Source organism: Brassica napus, chromosome A2 (assembly GCF_020379485.1).
Source record: "Brassica napus cultivar Da-Ae chromosome A2, Da-Ae, whole genome shotgun sequence".
In the NCBI taxonomy this organism is placed as follows: Eukaryota; Viridiplantae; Streptophyta; class Magnoliopsida; order Brassicales; family Brassicaceae; genus Brassica; species Brassica napus.
In genome coordinates, this window is record NC_063435.1 from 18,428,346 (window position 1) to 18,451,334 (window position 22,989).

The 22,989-nt window shown below is 39.8% G+C and overlaps 2 protein-coding genes and 1 non-coding gene across 4 annotated transcripts; 1 reads left to right on the plus strand and 2 right to left on the minus strand.

Annotated features, from left to right (window-relative positions):
• Positions 1–2,948: 2,948 nt before the first annotated feature.
• LOC111213417 (GDSL esterase/lipase At5g42170-like) lies at positions 2,949–8,404 on the minus strand. 2 transcript variants are annotated; one of them, XM_022715168.2, is made up of 6 exons: positions 8,054–8,404; positions 7,309–7,500; positions 7,082–7,212; positions 6,762–6,986; positions 5,448–5,700; positions 2,949–3,278 (listed from the first exon to the last, which is right to left on the minus strand). In XM_022715168.2, exons 1-6 carry the CDS (start codon positions 8,235–8,237, stop codon positions 3,085–3,087), a joined length of 1,179 nt encoding a protein of 392 aa, XP_022570889.1. In that variant the 5' UTR covers positions 8,238–8,404; the 3' UTR covers positions 2,949–3,084. The 2 variants fall into 2 exon arrangements, with proteins under 2 accessions (XP_022570889.1, XP_022570890.1); XM_022715169.2 differs by lacking the exon at positions 2,949–3,278 and adding an exon at positions 4,300–4,953.
• A 10,566-nt stretch (positions 8,405–18,970) lies between these two features.
• LOC125584438 lies at positions 18,971–21,256 on the minus strand. The gene is made up of 2 exons (XM_048752913.1): positions 20,911–21,256; positions 18,971–20,838 (listed from the first exon to the last, which is right to left on the minus strand). Exons 1-2 carry the CDS (start codon positions 21,254–21,256, stop codon positions 18,971–18,973), a joined length of 2,214 nt encoding a protein of 737 aa, XP_048608870.1.
• LOC125589461 lies at positions 20,625–20,731 on the plus strand. Its single transcript, XR_007325653.1, has one exon. It is a non-coding gene; the product is annotated as a small nucleolar RNA R71 (small nucleolar RNA).
• Positions 21,257–22,989: the final 1,733 nt, after the last annotated feature.

Consider the following 22,989-nt stretch of genomic DNA (forward strand, 5'->3'; position numbering starts at 1 on the left):
GCTTTATTGTCACCACTGATTGACTATCACAACTCAATTCAGATACATATAACGATTCTGACTCTTGAAACTTCCCTAAAACTGAGTCTTTCTTCGAAATAATTTGTTGGAGAGCTATTGTTGTCTAATTGAAACCGAGCAACCAAACTTCTTTTAAAGTCACTCCAGTCTAAGAGTGCATCTGTGCTTATCTCCTATGTATACCAAATGATAGCATCGCCATGCATACTCCGTGGAATCATATTTAATTTCTCATCATTAGTATGTTTGTTAGCAGAACAAAATCGTTCCATTCTTGAAATCCATAGATGTGGATGATTTCCACTTAATTCAGGCATCTGTAATTGCATGACCAAACAATCATTTTCTCCCATCACCAACGTTGATTCACGAATCCTTAACTTAATGCTACTATGGCAAGGTTCCATAGATGAAGAAAAAGATACCTGTTTTTTTCACCTCAGTCGGTTCTGATACCAGATATGAATATGAATATGTCATTGAACTTGGTGTTAACTCGATATTCATCTCAAAGTCAGGTAACTCTATTGATATAGTCGAGTTTGAGGTTGCTCATGAAATCGTTGTTCGCAATAGTACCTCGTCTCCATTTGCTTTCTTAATCAATTCAATTCTCGCAAATGTCTGAGAGATCTTCCAATTCATGAAGAAATATCGTCATTCGATTTTGCCAATGTCGCCCAACCACCTTGAATCACCTCCACTAGTTTCTTCAATTCGCTGATGCTATTGTAAATCACATCCAAATCGCTATCACATCTCGCCCGCCGATCGTCGCCGCGTACTACGGTCAAGTCACCGCACTAATTAGTTAAGCAATCAACTACGTATGATCAATTAACAAGGAAGAAAAATATCAAATCCACCAATGTGATGGAAATGATCCTTCAGAATCAAGAACAAGCTCTTGAAACTGCCTCTTGAAGAGATGATCTCAACAAGCCTAAGGATCAGATTCTAAACAATCGATGGGCAACAGGAAAGGTAAATCATCCTATTTACACTCCACCAATATTCTTCTCTCTAAATGCCATCTTTCTTTTTGGTTGTCCAGCTCAGCAATAGCAAAGTCTTCCCTTGCCATCTCATCATCATGGAAGTGCATATGTATCAGACGAACAAGTGAATATCGTTAATGTTGTCAACAAAAATGGCAACAATAATCCAGCAGCAGAAAATGCTACAGTTAACGGAGACAAAATGCTGCAGTACTGGCTGAACTCAGAAACATGGTCTCCACTTTTCTCTAAGATACTAACGACCAAGAAAAACTATCACAGGTGACAAAGTCCAAATTCTGCAATAACAAGTATATCAAACCGGCTAGGTTCCTTGATGATCCGACCCATGATAGTAAAAGAAAACATATTATAGGTGGAACAAGAAAAACTTGCTGAAGAGTAACAAAAACTCATTGGAGTGTGCTCATAAAAGTTTGAAAATCCACTCACGGTAAATATGACGATCTATGCGACTCCCTTGTTAAAACTTTGACATAGATGAGAGTCATCAAGTCTCAGATGAAGAATGCAACTACCAAAACGCTTGAAATATGCTGATTGTTGGAAGAAATGCAAAGAACCCCCTGACCGCTCGATCACAGAAACAAGGATCCCAGATCTGAATAAGATCAAAATCTCATTTTACAATGAGACACCGACCCTAAAGCACACTTGTGATCCTTCCAACTCGTAATGGGCCATGCCAGACTAGGAGAACGCGAAAGAGATTCTGGCATTTCCCTCTTCTTCATGGAGAATTTCAGAGGATCAACATACAAATGGTTTTGTGTTTCGAACAGATCTTGATCAATTAATTTCAGAAAGTATCGTTAACTTTTCTCAAAAAAACTGCGTTCATGGACAGAGAATCTTCTAACGCTGATCTATGCGCTTTGCCACAAGGACCCACATAGTATTTACGAAACTTAATGATGAGATCTGAAACGGTGATGTCAAGAGTCGATGGCTAAAGTGACAAAGCAGCCATTGATACTTTGAAGAAATCGCTTTGGTACGAAGCAAAGTTCATGAATTGGTTGCACTACAAAACCCTTGTATGTTTCAGGATTTTCTCCATCAAGCATCACTTTTGATCATCAACTAGGAAGAGATGAAGGTTTTATCGCAGAAAAACAGAAACCTACAAAAGAACCTAGTTAAAACATCCATTTGAAACCAGAAAGTTGAAAAAAAAACTCACGAAGAACTGGATACACATATAACAAAGGATCCAAATTAAAAGATACACAACTACTACATCAACTATGGGTCAGAATGCAGCAAAAGTTCATGGAACAAACAGACGTGAAATCCATAATACCACAAAAATGCATTATGTTAATACTATCGCTCCAACAACAATTTAACATTTGGAAATATGAAAATATGTAAACGTAACATACTTTCGTATTTCTATCCTACGAGATGATATGTTTACGTTTTCTTAGGGAAAGTTATGAATGATATAGTTAACATTACGATAAGATGATTCTTCAAAGAGGTCAATGTACAACGGCCAACAATAGAAACAAAATGAAAATGGGTTGCATGACTTAGAAACGATAAGTCAAAGATAAATTAGATCATTGAAGCCACTCAAAAACTTAAGGGAGTCAAACCCAAAGGGTGCCCAAGTTCGGTGATCTGGTTTGTATTGGTCAACTTTGACATCACATGATACTTCCCGAACGAAAGGTCGGCACAAGAACTAAGTTTACATAGCTTTATCATTCTATCCGAGAGATCATAGCTTTTACGAATTCTTACTCTTTTCTATTGTAATCAATTGATCTCTTAATAAACATCTTTCAAGTAATTTACCATCGAATTTGTGCCTACTTCTGATATGTGCCAAATTCAGATTAAAGAGTTGACTCCATCAATTTTTTTTATTTAAGTTCTAAATCATATTTTCTTTATATGTGCGAACTCTCTTAAAAAACTGCTAAAAATATTGTTTCAAACGAAATTTTACATATTATCAAAAACATTATTTTGTTTCTTATATTTCTGCAGTGTGCTAGACAGATATCTAGTACAGTATATTACAAAATGACTATAGTTAAACTAGTTGCGGAATGTATATGCCTAACAACTTATCAACAATTACTTGGTAAGCTTTTTCAGTTGGATGGTAACTGTCCCAGAAAACATACGAAGATGCATTTTTGCATGTAAAAGGATTGATTTTGTTGCACAGTATTAAGACTTCAAATAGTCCTGTTCCACAGCACCCTCTGTTTGCCACTTCAAATCCTATAAATAAGATATAATTTAAATCGTAGTTGGTGGATAGTAAATAATTTCCAACGGAATATTTGAAATCTAATCTAGTTTGCTCTAAAGATATTAGATGTTAGAAAAACGGATCCGGTTAGAAAATTCATGGATCTATATAAAACATATCCACATTTGGATCACCCAAACATAAAACATACCTAGGTTTTCATTATCGTCAAAAAATCAAATATACTTTTAATTACATATATATATATTAAGTGGTGAAAGTAGGAAAAATTTCAGTATAATTTAATTAACTATATTATTGCCATTTTAATATACAATTTTTATATCCAGAAATACACCAGTAAATTGTTATTTCAGTATACTGACTATTAAATAAAACTTTATACTAATACACCAACTTATTTTTACTACAATTTAACACACGTACTTTTTCAAATCCAAAATATAGCTAATCTAAATTTTACATTGAATAGACGCTTTAAATGGCAAAAAAATCTAGATTTCAATGAGTCTCTTGGTGATTATTTTTTGGGTCTAGAAACATTTAGGATCACACTAAGGTTATCAAAAAAAAAATTTAAAAAAATTTAAAAAAATTTAAAAAAAACAAATAAAAAACTTTCATAATAACACTCCAATTTTAAATTTGTACTCTTTTAATATATTAACTTAACATAGAGTTAATTTATGTTAATTTCAGTGTACTAATATTAAAATAATAATGATAAAATTAATAAAAATGGGGTATTAAATGGTAGTAAAATTTTAGATTATGTGTTATTTGTTGACAAAAAAAAATTATGTGTTATTTTAAAATTTCTTGTATATGAAAATTTCTTTTAATAGGCTTTATTTACTAATTTTGCTTTATTGGATTTCATCTATGCATCGATACAAATTTTAATGTGTACTGCCCATTGGGCCTTTTATAGTAATAAAAGACATTCGACAAAAAAAAACATTATCTTTTTCTAAAATAACCTAAGATACTTATATTAATGCCCATAAAAAGAAGAAACGCAAGCCCATATCCGAGAATATAAAGTTTTCCGGTACCAGAAGAAACATCCACCGTGAGATAAACAGAGATTAAGAGACTACAAAAATTAAATCTTGAAAGGAGGATAAAAAGATGAGGAAAAGACGACTCGTAACCATACCGGAGCAAGTCCGATGAAGCCCAAGGCTCCAAACTCTAATGGACACAAGCAACATCTACTTAATTGTCTAGGGTCTTTCTCGACGGTCAGTGTGTCCAAAGCTGACCGGTGGATCCAGACCCAGTTAATAGTCAGTGTGCCGCTATCCGAGGAGTCATGCGGCCAACAATGTCGGTATCACGAAGAAGAACCGACTCTCTAACCCAATGTTTCCTTCGGTTTGTGTCTCCGTCGTCACTAGATCTCCACAATAGGGTGCCGCCCAGCTTCAATCTAGTCGAGGGGAAACCCACGACAAAGAGGATGCTAACCCCGAGGAACCGCCATCTTCATTGGTAGATTCGATGTCGCCAGGGCACCCCAAAACCGCCAATTATCAAAAACCTAAATCCCAAAAACTAACTTGTACAGTCTCTAGCGAGCCTCCATAGTCCTCAGGTAGACGGAAACCACCATCAATTCCGACGAGTCACCAGGATCCAGAGCTGTCATGGAGGTCCGCCTCACCAGCGACCTTAACGGAGCTGGGAAATGAAAAAGAGAAACGTTTCCATGTACCATCAGAAACAACGCGAGTTTTCCAATGGTAATGACCAGATTCCAAAAAGAAAACGAAACAAGGAGTGGAGAACATCTCACGGTCCGACGTGAAGCCGGAGACCTAGAGCGGAGAAGACCTCCTCAAGCCGAAGAGACGAAAGTGAAGCTAGAGAGAGATTTGAGAGCGATCGTGAGATCCACACTCTTGTTCTGTTTTACCCAAATTAGCTATTTACTTTTAACAGATTTTGACATATATATATATATATTATTTTTTGAACTTACGGATCTAGAACCGTATATAAATATGTGCAATTTCTACATATACGACGATACGCAAGAAACTTGAATGTTAACCTTTTTGTCTTTCATGTTTTATAGGAAATCACATTTGATATCTTCCGCAAGCAAATATTTTACCAAAATAAATAAAGTAAAAATAAATTGTGAGAAAAGATGCAGTGTTTGATATACATACCATATTTTTTAGGATTTTCAATCATGTTATGAAGAATGTCATATACGTCAACAAGTACAATTTTACTCCCCGGTGACTTTTTTCGTAAAGCCACCAATGCTGGAGATAGTTTTGCATTGAACTGAAGAGCCATCTTGTTTAGGTTTTCCGAGCATTTTCTCTTTACTCCATTAAGAGTTCTGCGTGATGGTAAACATCCAACCGGAACTGCACTAAATACTGCAATTCTTCGGGCTCCAAGTCCATATAGCTTCTATATCATGACATAAACATTGCTTATCATTTATCAATCTCAAATGGTTTGGTCAAATGTTGCTATAAATGATTAATTATAAATGTAATGATAAACTGATCGAGGATTGGTTAAATGTAGTTTTAAAAATAAATTACAACTTGATCCGCGCATCCAACACGGATGGTTGTTTTTAATTTTCTTATAAATAAATATTTATTTTGTATAAACGGTAATATATAATTACGTAATTTTTCTTTTTAAATCGTCAACTGTATCACTCATATTTTAAACTATAACCCGTTGCACAAATTTATTTTTTTAATGAAATTTTTTTTAAAGTATGATAAAATTTGTTTATATGCTATTTAAAATTTGATGATTTTCAAAATTTCTCAAACTGGATTTATATTGTGCTATTATTTATATGAAAATATACATAAATAATATATTTACATATCAATTTATATTTTATTTATGTATTATATAAATGATCCTTTTATTTGGATTTTTATCATTAATAATAAATAATTAGAAATATAATTGCATAAATTTAAAACACTATTGCTCTAAATTTAGTAAATGGATACTTTAATATTGCTTTATGGTTATTTCTGTCATGTTTATTAATTAGTTATTAATAATATATCATTTATATATCAAAGTGGTTTTATTGTTGGTTACCTAAATCAATATAGCATTAATAGTTTTTGTAATGTTTATTAATTAGTTATTTAAATTTATATTTTAACACTAATTAGTTTAAAACTCAATTTTTGTATGTTTTATGATTGCTTTAATTGACAAAAAGACAATAAATGTTAAAAATTAGAACTATGTGGTTTTTCAGTGGCATTGACTTATAAATAAGTTGTAATTTTAAGAATAAATCTATATTTGTACTTCTATTTTAATAAAATAAATAAAACAAAAAGATATACTCATAGAAGAATTTGTGCATTAAAAAATAAAAGGGAAAAGTCGTAAACATGAAGTATGACTATTTTTTTATACCTAAATTATGAAATTTTAAAGAAAAGGTAGCTACATAAGGAGCTAAACAAATTATATGTTAGACTTACTTTCACAAATTTAGAAGACATATCAGCCAAATAATCAGGATATTCAGTGCTGTTATATCTGAGAGAACGTGCGATATAGGTATGAGCTAAATCATTACTGCTGGCAACGACGAGATAAAGGCTGTTTTCCACCATAAATTTAGCTTTCTCCTCCCCAACTATTGCTTTTATTTTTTCTTTATACTCTTGAAAATATTTTAATTGATCCTCTAAGGATACCACTCTCTGAAACATTGCGAAAATAAACAAAATGAATTAAAAGTTGCAAAAGTCCAAAATATACAAATTATCGAAACAAAAACTTTAGTTTAACTAAGTACCACTATTTTAGCTGTCAAAGGATCGTAACCAGAACCACCCGAAGCAAAATTTATACCCTTTAGAAGATCCTTGCCTTTCAGCGCAGGATCTAAGTATGCTGGTATTGTTTTAGCTATTCCTAACCTTTCGGCTGCCACACATCAGAGTTAAAAAAAGGAAACTAATAGAGAATTAAAATGAGATGAGACTTTTCACTAAAAATAAAATGAGATGAGACTATACTAACCCACGAAATCAGATGGAACTCTTCCATCAGTAAATCTTCCGGTAGCAAATTTACCCCGAAAATCTTGACCGTACGGAGGGAAGTTAGATTTCAATATTGTACGGAGATTGTTATTGTTTCCACTATCCACTATTGAATCCCCAAATGCTATGACTCCCGGAATGGTTACATTCCTTGGTAGCTTTATTGTGACTTTTTCATCAAAAAAATATAATATATATTACTATTAAACAATATATGTATACTTTTATAATCTATTAATTAATCACTAACGTTGTTGTCAAAAAAAAACAAAAAATCACTAACGTTGAATGCGTTTAAATCTTCGAAAATAAAACAAAACGGAATTTCGTATCAATTTTACAATCATAGTCCAGTTGAACAGATAATTTAAACACTTTTATTTTTTAAAATCAATTAAATTATCGTAAAGTAGGCCTTGCATTAAAAAAATGGAGCATCTTGTAACTGAAGTATATAATCTGAACCTAACTAGTAAAGTATAAAAAACAATTTTCTGTGACTTTTTTAACAAATTTACCAAAAAAGAAAAAACAATTTTCTGTGACAAATCAATTATTATTCTATATACATTAAATCAGATATTTAAAAGCTTATTCTCTAGAAAAAAAAATACTGTTATAACTCCTACATATTATCAACCTTTTATAAATTCACAGTAAGCTTAGAAAGAAAAATATGGATGAAATGGTGTAGAGCGTATGTATATATTAATGTATGATACCTTCTAACGTGGACTCTTTTTTTGCGTCGACTTTAGTATTTTGGGGTAAAGTCTTCCTGCTAGCTTTTACTATGATACCTGCTAACTTGGGCTTTCCTGCGTCGACTTCAGTCTTTTCCTGTAAAGTGTTCCTGCTAGCTTTTGCCACTGCTAGCAAGAAGACTAAGTATACTAAACGTGACATTATAGAATTAGTTTTGTTTTTTTCCACTTTCGTGGGAATGAAGTAATAAAAACGAATAGTAACAGACTGTTTTTGTTTTTTTTTTTGTTTTTTTTTCCAAAATGAAAAAAAAAAGGAAATTCCTAAAGCATGATAGTGAACTCTAGAGCAGCGGGCTTAAAGAAATTTGAACGATGGAAACATGGTTATATAGAGATGAGACTTCTGTTGCGCTTCCAAAAATAGCACGGAATATTTTTGGAACTTACTCATGTTTTCTCTAAATGTATGCATGTCCCTTAAAATCATCCTTGTTCCGATTATTTTGCTTTCTTTTATTCTAGCGTTTGACATATTCAACTTCTAAAGGACTAATTAGTAATCGAGAAAATGTTTCCAAAGGTGGATGTAGCGGTGGGTGTTCGGATATCCGTTCGGGTTCGGGTAGGATATTTTGGATATTTCAGATTTTTGGTATAGAGGTGTAGAACCTGTTCGGGTATTTATGTACTTCGGATCGGGTACGAGTATTTTTAGTTCGGATTCGGTTGTTTCGGATCGGGTTCGTATATTTAGATTTTGAAAGAAAAAATTTAAAAATTTATTTTTCAAGTTTCTTGTATTTAAAAATATAACTTTCACTTAACTGATTTTTTATTTTTTAATAGATTGAATGATTAATAGATCTGGACATAACATTTTAAAACTAAAAAGACACTAATTTGGTTATTGTTTTAAAATTTCGGATGTAACTTTTGTTAATTCTTGAAACAAAAAAAATTGGCATGCATTTTAGTTAAGTAGCAAATCATTTCCTCTGTAATTATATGCATATTATACGAACTTAAAATATGTGTACTATCAATACTTTAAATAAAATGAAAGATATAAACTACAAATATAGGGTTAGTAATACATATGTTCGGTTATCTTCGGATATTCGTTCGGGTTCGGATATCTAATCTCTTCTAATTCAATACCCGTTCGGTTATCTTGCTAATTCGGTTCAGATTTCGGATCGGATTTTCGGATAGGTTTGGATACGGGTTCGGGTATCGGGTAAAATGTCTACCCCTAGGTGGATGTTTAGAGTTTTAATATCATTCACTCAGTATTTTTTAAACCAGAACGGAAGCTGAACCGGATAGTTTTTGAGTCACGGTACAATATGTTTTGACCGGGTCAAACCTGGTTCAATAATCTCGTCGAATATATTTTAGTATATAAATTTAAAAGTAATGTTAGTAAATATGATACATAGTTAAAATATAAATGAATTTAAAGCATAAAATATTATAAATATAAACAAGTTTTATGTTTTTATAAATGTTTGATAGTTTTTATCAATTTAATAACTCTGAGATCCAATCCGGCTATGTGACCGGTTGATACACTAAAAATGAATCCTTGCTACTGTCAAGTTAACAGTGGTAATTATAGTATTTGAGATTCAATCCAGAGGACCAGTTTACTCTTTACTCTTATGAGTTTAATATCAAGCTGAGAAACAAGTGGGTTTTGAGAATTAATTGCGACAAAAGTAACAAGAATGCCTAGGTAATTTGAATTCAATTTAAATGAAGCTAGCTTAGGGTCAATGATCGGATGTTAATTGCAGAACTGAACAACTATTCAAGTGCGATGAAATGCGGTCTAGAACTCAGATCACTCAGCTGGAACAACTCACTATCGTGATCTTGTTCCCTATGCGTGTCGGTCTTGAATCCTAAACTCTCGCTTGGAACAAGACGCGAAAGCAAGCTTTAGATGCGAGATCTGATTAGTTCACTTAATACCCTAATATCTACTCTCGCTTAGAGATGTCAAACAGGTTTACCCATCCCGTTCCGTCCCGTACCGCAGCGGGTTAGTCGTCGAGCGGGTTACAGCGGGCCTGTCCCGCGCGGGCTGCGGTCTTCAAAATGCCGGCCCAAACCCGTACCGCAAAATATATAGGCCTTCGCGGGCCGCCCGCGGGATGCCTCCTTATCAAACCACCTACTACAGTTTTTTTTCATGAATGCTCAAGTATAAGAGTTGTGCAAGAGAGTTGAATAGAGCTCATTTAGCTTCACTAAAGACTTATCAAAATCAATGCCACAAAGCTCCGTTTGTGCTTGCGTTCTTGAGTTAAAAGCCTTCTTTTGTTATCAGCATAAGCTTTTGTTGAGTTTGAATCTGATTGAGTTGTTATCTTTGTAATAAGTTGGCTCAAGTGTTTTATGTCTTCATCAAACCATCTCTCTTTTTAATTATTTGGATTGTAAAGAAAATCGTGAATCACTTTACCAAATTATACAAGTGGCGTTTAATACAACTAACTTTTCTCCTAAACAACACCACTGTAACCAAATTTAATTTAAGAAAAACACCACTTCACAATACTGAAAACAAAACCAATCAACTTAAACAAGAAATATCACATTGTAATAAAACAATTCATAGTTGTGTGTAATAAAAAGAGAAAACCAAATCAAAACAACACAAGAGCTCGAATCGTCATCGCTGGAGCTGGAGTCGTCATCGCCGGAGCTCGAATCATCATCACCGGAGCTCGAATCATGCCATCACCGGAACTCCTTATGTTTTATGGGGAAAAAGTCACAAGAATCATTTTCTCTCTCTCTCTCTCTCTCTCTCTCTCTCTCTCTCTCTCTCTCTCTCTCTCTCTCTCTCTCTCTCTCTCTCTATCTCTCTCTCTCTCAATGTTTTAGGCGAAAGCAGAAATGGGGACTTAGGGTTGCGGGTCTTCAAAATCCCGCGGGTTAGGCCCGTCCTGCTTTCGACCCGTCCCGCTTTTGACCCGTCCCGCTTTGAACCCGTCCCGCGAGGCCCGCAATTTTGCGGGCTTACTAAATAGAGGCCTAATCCCGCCCCGCAGCAAGCCTTTACGGGCCAGGCCCGCGGTCCAGGTCCTTGATTGCCATTCCTACTCTCGCTGATTAGGGATACTAAGCTCATTCAATATAGGTCGACTCATCTCCTAACGGTTAGCTAGAGGATTAAATCATAGATCCAACATTAAGTGATCAGTTCAATGCAGGCAGTAAGATCAATATGAATGAAGATATTTGAGATCACTTATTTGTGTTCAGTTCATGCGGCTAACACCCTACAACCCTAAGCAAGCTTAGCCTACTACTCAATCATAAAGCAGGATGACACAGACAAGATTTCTGAATAATACTGCATATAAAATAAGTAAGAAGACAAAGGGTTCAGGGTAATCTTCTCGTGAGAATGAGAGATGGAGCCTTCTCCCTTACAAGTTGCGTAGAATCCAAAAAAGCAATCTAGGTTTCTTTGTAAAAACTAGTGTAATCTTAAGAAAACGATAGCCTCCCCTTTTTATAGGGGGGCGCTGGTGATAGGGGAATAAGAGAAAGAGAAAGTCGAAACTAGGGCAAACTCCAGAATAGGAAGTTTCCTTAACGATCGGGAACAGTCTAATGCTTGATCTCTTCTGGAGCAACCCTTGGGTTGTTCTAAATGATTGTTCCACGTTGAATCCTTCAAAACAGCATCTGACTTCCTGAAACTCTCTCCTTTACTCTTTCACCTGTTCCCAACCTGAAATGATGTAAATTAAACACGAATTAGGACTGAAAATGAGCTCAAAGTGCACATGTATTGGTATTAAAAACACCACATATCAATTCCCCCAGACTTAGATCCTTGTTTGTCCTCGAACAAGACCAAGCCTCAAGAGCAGGGAGAAAGGTTTGAAGGAGCGGGAACTCGCTTTGTCTAAATAACCATGCCCTTACCACACATCTCTGAACCATACAAGCTGTAGAATCAGATCGCACACCCTTACCAGAACACCCCACGATTGCTGTTCGAAGATCAGCTCCGTACTCTATATCTCATACCTGAAAAGGTTGCACTATCGAGACAAAACTCCTTTAAGAATCATTTAAGAACAGCGTGAGCTTCTCATTACAAGCACTATTCAGGGTAGACGGGTTGATAAGGAATAGGCTGTTTTACGGTGGAGCTGAGAGTGTTTGGTGGTTACCGTGTTTGAGTGCATGCAGGATATCGCGCAAAATAGCAAGAGAGGACGGATCTGTTGAAGCCCACAACCCTTACTCATCTCTGCCTTAGGTTGTTCTACAATGTGGATCAATCGTGCCACTGTTCTCCAGCTCTTGACTTCTTTTCATTCCTCCAAAATCTGCACCCACTTCTTGCTCACCCTTTTCCAGCAGCATGCATCTCGAATCTTCCCTCTCCATCATAAATAAATTAAAGCATTTTTTTTTTTTTTTTTTTTTTGAATAGAGATGGAGAGAGGTATCGGGACGAATGATTTGCAGCCGCTGGGGGTCTATCCTCTGTTTCTCACGGGGTGCCATTGTTCCATGCGCTTTCGACTGTTCCTCTCTTTAAGGATTGATCTTGTCGACTGTTCTCATGCGCTTTTGACTGTTCCTTTCTTTTAGGATTGATCTTGTAGACTGCTCTGAGTGTCAGGCGTCAACGAGTAAGGGGCTGTGTCAATCCTATCCTCTCCGGCCTTTTTGCACATATCTGCACATATGACTTTGAAAAACAGAGTGCATGAGGGTGAAAATAAAGGCTTAGGTAGAAGGTTGGAACTAGCTAAAAATGAGCTAGCCGCTCAGGATCAGCAAGATTGGTAAAAAGAATAAGAAGTCCTGAGCGTTGGTCTCGTTTCCCTGATCTAGTGCCCATAACAAGAAGAATTTCAGTCAAGATTAGGTTCAAGTTAGGAGGAGTTGAGTCTACCCAGTGTAACCTGATCGGATGAAAGCTTCTGGAGAGTCAAATGAGATGGGTCGAAGGGTGTTCCAGGTCCAAGTATGGGCTCTTTCATCACTGCTAAGGTCACTGGATAAGAATGTTAGAGCACGAGGTGGTTAAAAGAATATATCACAAGGTCCTCATTCCCACAAGAGTTTTAACTGACTCGATCCTAAACTGACTCGATAAAACATCCAAATGACGCAAGGACTGACTCAAAAACAAAGAAACAAAGAAATAGAGTTTCAGCACACAGTGCTTCCCCCAGACTTAATCGACACCATCCCTGGTGGATATGAAGCTGAGGTCAGCCAAAAAGCAACACAGCATAAAACATTAAAAATAAAAATAACAAGTTCAGATGGATAGAACAATGGATAGAGGATAGTCCTTGCGGACTCAGTCGGACTCGCCGCTCTCGGCTGGGTCAAGGGATCGCCTGTTGCGCGAGCGATGAACCTCTTCTGAAGAAGGACCAGTTCCCATGGGTTCCTTGCCGGGACGGTGAGATCTCGGCGGGCGATCTGTCGTGGACTGGCGCTGGTCGCTCCCTCCAATGCATCCCCCAGTGATGAGGTGGAGTATCCTCCGCATGAGACTGTTGTTCTTTCGCTGCGAGTCCACCATCCAGCGTCTGTAAGCGTGATCATCGGTTACATCAGCGAGCTCTCCGAGGTCGTACGATGGGTCGGCTTCAGGGGTGATGTCCTCAACATCATCCATGTTTTCATCAGGGACTGCAGCACGTGGATCAGTGCAAAGGAGCTCGGGGGGAGGAAGAAACCGTATGTTCTCAAACACACTGAACCTGGTGATCTCGGGGTGAGGCAGTTTGGTGAATAGTTGAGTACCGGCTTTATCGAAAAAGCTGTAGGTCTCTTCATCTCGCATGATGTGGCACGCCATTAGGTACCTAATGTCGAGGTACTGGACCTCCTTGTTGACGCTGTATTTGGTGAGATCAATGCCGAAATGCTTGAAAAGCGGTGTGAGCAGGCTGCCGCTCCTGTCTTTCTTCTTCGAGCCGTGCATAAGGCACTGTCGCCGCTCGCATATCATGGTCATGAAGTTGAAACCGGGATTCGTCTTAACCTTTTTGAATGGGAATTCCGGATCCAGAAGCGCGAATTTCATCCTCAATACCAGTGTACAGGGTTTGCAGCTCCCCGTTGGTGACCTTCGAGGTCAGATCCTTAGCGAACAGGAGGTTTGAGATGATCTTCGCGATGACACGAAGCGCGGGGTTCCGAATCTGCGACTGGTAGACCTTTCCGGCTGTGAAGTTCCCATTTGCAATGCAGTCCCAAAAGGCGTTAGAGGGAGAGAACTTTTTCGCCACCGCTACCCCCTTCGGTTCAGTGGCCATCTCATAGATTTCATTGAGCTTGTCGAGGGACAAGGAGCAGTACTCTCCATCTGCCATGAAAGAGAGCGAGCAGTTGGCGTAGGAGGGTGCGTCGGAATCCTCGTAGGTGATCGTGGCTGTGGCGAGCATCTGGCGAACAAGGTCTGGGTAGAGCCCGTGCGTTGTGTAGCACAGAGGAGCAATCCCTATGGCGTGCAGCGTCTCGAATACATCCTCGTCGATCCCAAGATCAGCCAAAGTTTCCGCGTGGCAGAAACGAGTGGGTAGCATGTCGACTCGGAGGAGGGCGTTGTAACGCGCTGCTGTCCCCTTATCCCACCCCTCGCAATTGAAGTCCAGGAGCAATGGGCTGTCGAGATCAATCAGTTCACCCTCTTGCTCACGGGGCCATGGGTAGGAGGCGGACGTTTGTTGCTGCACTTGCGGGGGTGGCGTGCTGCACATGGCTCTCGTTCTCTTGGCGGATTGCTTAGTTCTTGCCATCTACAAGGCAAACAAGATCAAGCATTAGTTCTATTATGTCACACAGAAGAAATGGAATCGAGGTATTCCCATCTCTCCTTGTGCGAACTGCAAACCGCTGTTTACTTCAACAAATTTCAACCAAATCAAACTCAAATCGCAATCGTGAAAATAGGAGAGTGTTCATATTCTAAATCAACCCTAACAGCACGAGGGGAGATCGAAATCAAGTGGTTAAACAAGAATCGATCTATGAAAGCGGTTAGAAATGAACTTGCAAACCGAGTTTGTTGCGATTTGGTTGGGATTGTCGGGCCTTTTACCTGTGGAAACTGGTGAAGTGATCTGCAAAAACAGAGAGAACTCGAGATTCCAAACGAATGAGAAGCAAAACCACTTAAATCGGTTGAGAATCAAAGATTTGGTGGTTTGTTTAGAGAAAATCGCAAGTGGGGGATCAGTGTACGGCGGACTGAAGGGGAAAGTGAAGGGTGAAGCCTTAAATAGGCAAAACCCTAACTGTTCCCGAAATTATCCTCTTTATTTTTTTTTTTATATATTTTTTTTTGTTCGGAACACTTACCTGGAACAGTCGATGGGTTGTTCTAACAGAAGAACAGTCCGTTGGTTGTTCTGAGTGAAAAGTCCGATTTTTACCTGCAAAATAAATTAGAAAAGGAAAAGAACAGACTATGTAGACAATGTATGTACTGACCAGTGGGTTGCCTCCCACCAAGCGCTTGTTTAAAGTCATTAGCTCGACTTGGATCAATCGATCAGGCTGATGGGGGCTCGCTTAGGGGAATCTCTTCTCCCTCTGCGATAGTGGAGTCAGCAAGGTAGTGCTTGACGCGCTGTCCATTCACTACAAACTCGTCCCATTTTCTGTCTAATAGCACAACTGCTCCGTAGGGTCGAACTTCCTTAACAGTGAAAGTCCCGGACCATCTAGACTTCAACTTCCCTGGGAACAGTCTCAGCCTTGAATTGAAAAGCAAGACCTTATCGTTGGGTTCGAATTGTCTGGCAATGATCCTCTTGTCATGGTAGGCCTTGGTTTTCTCTTTGTAGATTTTGGAGCTTTCATAGGCGAGGTGCCTTATCTCCTCCAGTTCATGAATCTGGATCGTGCGTCTCTCGGTCGCTGGCTTGATGTCAAAATTCAGTAGCTTGACTGCCCATGCGGCTTTGTATTCAAGCTCGACGGGGAGGTGACATGCTTTACCATACACAAGGTGGTAGGGGGTCGTTCCTAGCGGCGTCTTGTAGGCTGTTCTGTAGGCCCATAGCGCATCGTCCAGCTTAAGCGACCAGTCCTTTCGCGAAGTGTTGACAGTTTTCTGCAGGATGCTTTTGATCTCCCTGTTGGACACCTCAACCTGTCCGCTCGTCTGTGGATGGTAAGCGGTTGCCACTTTGTGGTTCACTCCATTCTTCTTTAAAAGGCCCTGAAATGCCTTGTTGATGAAGTGTGTTCCACCATCGCTGATTACGACCCTAGGCACTCCGAACCTTGGGAATATGATTGAGCTGAACATCTTAGTCGCCACTTTTGCATCGTTCGTAGGGCTTGCTACTGCTTCTACCCACTTAGACACGTAGTCAACGGCGACAAGGATGTACTCGTTCTTGAAGGACGCAGGGAATGGTCCCATGAAATCGACTCCCCAACAGTCGAATACCTCAACCTCTAGAATGTAATTCTGAGGCATCTCATTCCTCTTGCTGATGTTTCCAAGTCGCTGGCATGCATCGCACCTGGCTACGTAGGCTTGAGCATCCCTGAACATAGTCGGCCACCAGAATCCTGCTTGGAGGACCTTAGAAACCGTTTTGAAGGCAGCAAAATGACCTGCGTAAGATGAACCATGGCAGTGGTGCAGAATTCCTGGGATATCTGCCTCTGGAACACACCTTCTGAACAAACCATCCTTGCCTTGTCTGTACAAGAACGGTTCATCCCAAACATAACGCCTAGCCTCTCTCAGGAATTTCCTCTTATCGTTTCCTGTAAACTTAAGTGGTGGCTTTTCAGCAGCTAGATAGTTAGCAATCTCAGCAAACCATGGGAGGTGAGGATATTGCTTTTGGATCAAGGCGACAGGATGTTTCGAGATGTGAGAACAATCGGGCGCCTTCCTCGGAGGTTGTTCCGCGATGCTGGAGCAGTCTGATGCGGTTCTTATAGATTGTTCCGCGTAACACAGACCAATCGCGTTGACGTGTTCAACTGGGTGTTCCTCATCAAGAGTTGTGTCGTCCTCAATCTTCATTCTGGATAGATGGTCAGCGACCCCATTCTCGACACCTCTCTTGTCTTTTATCTCTAGATCAAATTCTTGGAGAAGAAGAATCCACCTTAACAACCTTGGTTTCGCATCTTTCTTTGTGAGCAGGTACTTAAGAGCAGCATGGTCTGTGTGCACAATCACTTTAGATCCCACTAGGTAGGACCTAAATTTTTCGAAAGCAAAAACAATAGCCAGAAGCTCTTTCTCAGTTGTAGCATATCTGCACTGAGCTTCATCCATAGTTTTGCCAGCGTAATAGATCACATGAAGTTTCTTGTCCTTACGCTGCCCAAGTACTGCTCCAACTGCAAAATCGCTTGCATCAGTCATGATTTCAAAGGGTAGGTCCCAGTCTGGTGGTTGCACAACAGGTGCGCTGACTAGAGCTCCCTTGATGGTGTGGAAAGCAGCTAGACACTCACTGTCGAAATAAAATTTGATCTCCTTACAGAGCAGTCTGGTGAGTGGTCTTGCTATCCTCGAGAAGTCCTGGATAAACCGTCGGTAAAACCCAGCGTGACCCAAGAAACTCCTGATGGCCTTCACGTTTGTTGGTGGTTGCAAACTCATCATCACTTCGATCTTTGCCTTATCCACCTCAATTCCTTTCTCGGAGATCTTGTGCCCTAGAACAATCCCGTCTGTGACCATGAAGTGGCATTTCTCCCAGTTGAGTACGAGGTGTTTCTCCTCACACCTTTTAAGAACCCTGCACAAGTTTGACAAACAGGCATTAAAGGAGCTTCCATAGATGCTGAAATCTTCCATGAAAACTTCCATAATGTCTTCAATCAGGTCAGTAAAGATCGACATCATGCAGCGCTGGAATGTTGCTGGCGCATTGCACAAGCCGAATGGCATTCTCCTGTAAGCGTACGTTCCGTAGGGACATGTGAACGTCGTCTTCTCCTGATCGTCTGGATGGATGGGAATCTGAAAGAGACCTGAATAACCATCTAAAAAGCAGTAATATGGGTGGTTAGCCAATCTCTCAAGCATTTGATCAATAAAAGGGAGTGGGAAGTGATCCTTTCGAGTTGCTGCATTTAATTTCCTGAAATCTATGCACATGCGATGTCCTGTCACTGTCCTAGTAGGGATCAATTCATCTTTTTCATTTGTGATAACAGTGATCCCACCTTTCTTAGGTACGACATGAACAGGACTGACCCATTTACTATCAGAAATCGCATAGATCACACCTGCTTCAAGAAGTTTCATTATCTCTTTCTTAACGACATCTTTTAGATTCGGGTTTAACCTCCTCTGATGTTCGACAGAAGTCATTGATTCATCTTCCAAGTGGATTCTATGCATGCATAAATCAGGCGAAATACCAGGGATGTCAGCTAGCGAATATCCTAATGCCTTACGATATTTTCTAAGCTCGCATAAAAGCAATGCAGTTTCCACATTATTCAGCTCAGCATTCACAATGACAGGATATGTGGAATTCGGACCTAAGAAAGCGTACCTGAGCCCTTTGGGAAGGGGTTTTAGCTCAACTTGGGAGCCTTGAGCTCGCTCCAGGGATCCTCTGGTTGGTCCGGTTTAGGGGTCGCTCCAGATGGAGTGGTCTCGCACCTGCTGATATCCTCCCCCAGACTTAGACTCGCTACCATTCTCCCCATACTCCTTGCGGAGTCAAGCATCTTGGCATATCCATCAGCATCAATGTTCACCATACTCTGCTCGGCTTCAGCACGCACTAGTGCAAGTTCCAGTGGATCTTCGGTAAGAATCTCCTCTATCATTCCTTCTTGTGGTTGGAGCGGATCAATCCTTCATTGACCTCAAAGGTTTGGCCATCCAACATCGGCTTCTTTAGCAACTCATCCATTTCAATTGCATAACTATGTCCCCAAGATTCAGATCAATCTTCCCTGTCGCACATCAATGATAGCTCCGACAGTACATAAGAATGGTCTTCCCAAGATGAGGGGGTCCTTAGACTCTTCTTCCAATTCCAGAACAACGAAGTCTGCTGGAACAGTGGTGTTCCCTACTTTCACTTGGAGATCCTCTAGAATACCAACAGGGGATTTGACTGATCTGTCTGCGAAAACCAAGGACATCTTAGTTGGTTTGAAATGCGTGTATCCGAGTCGTAGAGCTACAGAGTACGGCATGAGATTCACGCTGGACCCAAGATCCACCAAGGAGCAGGCGAAAACTGTCTTCCCAATCTGGATAGAGAGGACAAATTTGCCGGGATCTCCTCGTTTTTTAATCTGCCTGTTCTGAAGCACTGCGCTGCACTCCTTGGAAACTGTCATGAACTCACTCTCCTCTGATATTTTGCCTGAGATCAACCCCTTCATAAAGCTACGCATGGAGGGCATCATCTGAATCGCATCCATCAAGGGAAGTCGGACGGTTAGATCTTCCAGCATCTTCCTGCATTTTATTTCCTCCTTGTCCTTACGAGTGACCTTCGCTGGAACAGGGTAAGGGACTTTTGGAATGTATTCGCGAGGAGGAACAGCCTCTGGAATCGGGCGCACTGCTTCAGACGGTTGTTCTGAGCCTGGCGAGACTGTTTCAACTACCGGCTCTGTATTCCCCTCATCTGCTTGGTCGGCTGGAGGTTGTTCTAACTCTTTCTGCTTGCCTTTCTCAGCCGCGGTGAACCTTCTCCTTTCTGGCTCGGAAAGTTGCTTCCCGCTTCTTAGCTGAACCGCGTTGCACTCCTTAGGGTTTTTGTCTGTTTTACCAGGTAGAGTACCTTGCTGTCTCTTGACACTCTCGGCAGTCTGAGCTATCTGAATGTCCATCTGTCTCATATGGCTTGCGACATTATCATATTTGGTGCTCAGGTCTCCGAACATATGGTTCATCCTAGTATTGATCTCAGTGGTGACCTGGTTCAGCGCTTTCCCTTGGAGCTGTTGTCCTTGGAGGAGTTGCTGCAGCATGGTTTTAGTTTCATCTTGCGGAACAGCGACAGGGGTGGAGGTAGCGACTTGAGTGTTCTGGTGGTTCTGTATTTGAGGCTGATTGCTCTGCGGTTGGCTTAGAACATATGTTCGGGGCTGATAGTTCTTCTGATATCCCGAATACTGGCCTTTGTTGTTCTGCGCCGGATCAACTTGTTTGTCCTGCTTAGGCCAGAAGAGTTGTGGATTGTTCCTTACGTTAGGGTTTGGGTGATAATTCTTCAGCTGCCACCCTTGTCCATTTACGTAACTCACTTCCTGCTGATCGTCTCCTGCCTGCTCAGCTTCAAACGCCTTATCCCCCGCATTCTTCTCAGGAGTTGCTTCTTCCATTATGAAGACCTGGCTCTGGTTTCCCTTCAGCAGTTGGTCCATCTTCGCCGCTATATCGTCTATGCTGTTCACACTTTTAGAGCGATCATGCTCCTTGTTCTTGTTGAGTGAACTAGAAGCCATGTTCTCAATCAGCGCGAATGCACCAGGAGTGGTCTGAGTCATGAAGTCTCTGTTACTAGAGGAATCAAGGGTGTTCCGGTACTCATAGCTCACTCCATCGTAGAACACCTCCAATATGTAATCGTCATCAAACCCGTGGTGTGGACATTCCCTCTGGTACTCTTTATACCTCTCCCAAGCTTCATAAAAGGGTTCATCAGATTTCTGCTTGAAGTTGGAGATTCTATGCCTTAGAGCCGCGGTTTTGGATTTTGTGTAGAAGTGGCTCAGGAATGCTGATCGAACCTGGTCCCATGAGGTTAGAGAACCGGTTGGGAGAGATTGCAGCCAACGTGCAGCTTTCCCTTCAAGAGAAAATGGGAACAGCGTTCATTTGACGTAATCCGGTGGCACTCCATTTGAGCGAGAGAAATTGCAGATCCTCTCAAAGGCCTCTATGTGGTCCATTGGTATGTCTGAAGTGAGGCCACTGAATGTGCTCTTCTGTACTAGACCAATCAGTGCAGGTTTGATCTCATAATCCTGTCGAGTACAGGGTGGAGGGTTGATGGGAGAGCGGTTAGTAGCAAAATTCCTCGGAAGGTTTCGCTCCCCAATAAGAGCACCACGCTCCTCTCGCGCAGCGTTCTCGGCTGCTTGCTCTTGTGCAGCTTGTTGCTGATTCTGGATGGTTTGCTGCATCTGCTGTTGCTGATTCTGCATTTGTTGTTGAATGAGTGCCAATGCAGCAGTGAGGTCATCCATATTGCCATGATCACCCATGTTGGTGTCGGTTGTTCTTGGCTGTTGACGGTTCTGTCTTTCTAATCTTGCGAGTTCTTCGTTAGTCAGCTGATGTAGTGGTCCTTGTGCGTTGCTCCGAGTATGTCTACTGGTCATGCACTTGGATCATCTGTTCCAACAAAGAAGTAAAGCAAGTTAGATATCTCAGACTAAATATTAAACCGAAAAATAAAGGTAAAAGCTTAGTCCCCGTCGCAACGGCGCCAAAACTTGATACACTAAAAATGAATCCTTGCTACTGTCAAGTTAACAGTGGTAATTATAGTATTTGAGATTCAATCCAGAGGACCAGTTTACTCTTTACTCTTATGAGTTTAATATCAAGCTGAGAAACAAGTGGGTTTTGAGAATTAATTGCGACAAAAGTAACAAGAATGCCTAGGTAATTTGAATTCAATTTAAATGAAGCTAGCTTAGGGTCAATGATCGGATGTTAATTGCAGAACTGAACAACTATTCAAGTGCGATGAAATGCGGTCTAGAACTCAGATCACTCAGCTGGAACAACTCACTATCGTGATCTTGTTCCCTATGCGTGTCGGTCTTGAATCCTAAACTCTCGCTTGGAACAAGACGCGAAAGCAAGCTTTAGATGCGAGATCTGATTAGTTCACTTAATACCCTAATATCTACTCTCGCTGATTAGGGATACTAAGCTCATTCAATATAGGTCGACTCATCTCCTAACGGTTAGCTAGAGGATTAAATCATAGATCCAACATTAAGTGATCAGTTCAATGCAGGCAGTAAGATCAATATGAATGAAGATATTTGAGATCACTTATTTGTGTTCAGTTCATGCGGCTAACACCCTACAACCCTAAGCAAGCTTAGCCTACTACTCAATCATAAAGCAGGATGACACAGACAAGATTTCTGAATAATACTGCATATAAAATAAGTAAGAAGACAAAGGGTTCAGGGTAATCTTCTCGTGAGAATGAGAGATGGAGCCTTCTCCCTTACAAGTTGCGTAGAATCCAAAAAAGCAATCTAGGTTTCTTTGTAAAAACTAGTGTAATCTTAAGAAAACGATAGCCTCCCCTTTTTATAGGGGGGCGCTGGTGATAGGGGAATAAGAGAAAGAGAAAGTCGAAACTAGGGCAAACTCCAGAATAGGAAGTTTCCTTAACGATCGGGAACAGTCTAATGCTTGATCTCTTCTGGAGCAACCCTTGGGTTGTTCTAAATGACTGTTCCACGTTGAATCCTTCAAAACAGCATCTGACTTCGTGAAACTCTCTCCTTTACTCTTTCACCTGTTCCCAACCTGGAATGATGTAAATTAAACACGAATTAGGACTGAAAATGAGCTCAAAGTGCACATGTATTGGTATTAAAAACACCACATATCACCGGTCCATGGTCGAACCAGTTATTAGACCAAACCTGACTATATAACCGGTTCATAGTCGAACCTGGTTCAACAATCTGGTCGGTCCGGTTTTAAAAACACTTCACTAGATATTTTTGATATTTATTTCTATAAATATTGCATAAAGTTTTTTGTTTTGATTAGATATAAGATCATTTGAAGTTTTAATATATAGTGTTTTGTAAAATGGACAGATGTTAATTATAGATTTTTTTTGTTTTGCTAAATATATTGAATAGTGTTTGTAAAGCTGAACTTGGAATTGATGCAAGACTTAAATTTAGCTAAGTAGGATAAATTTTCTTGTCAATAAATTTAGAATAAACATATAATATGT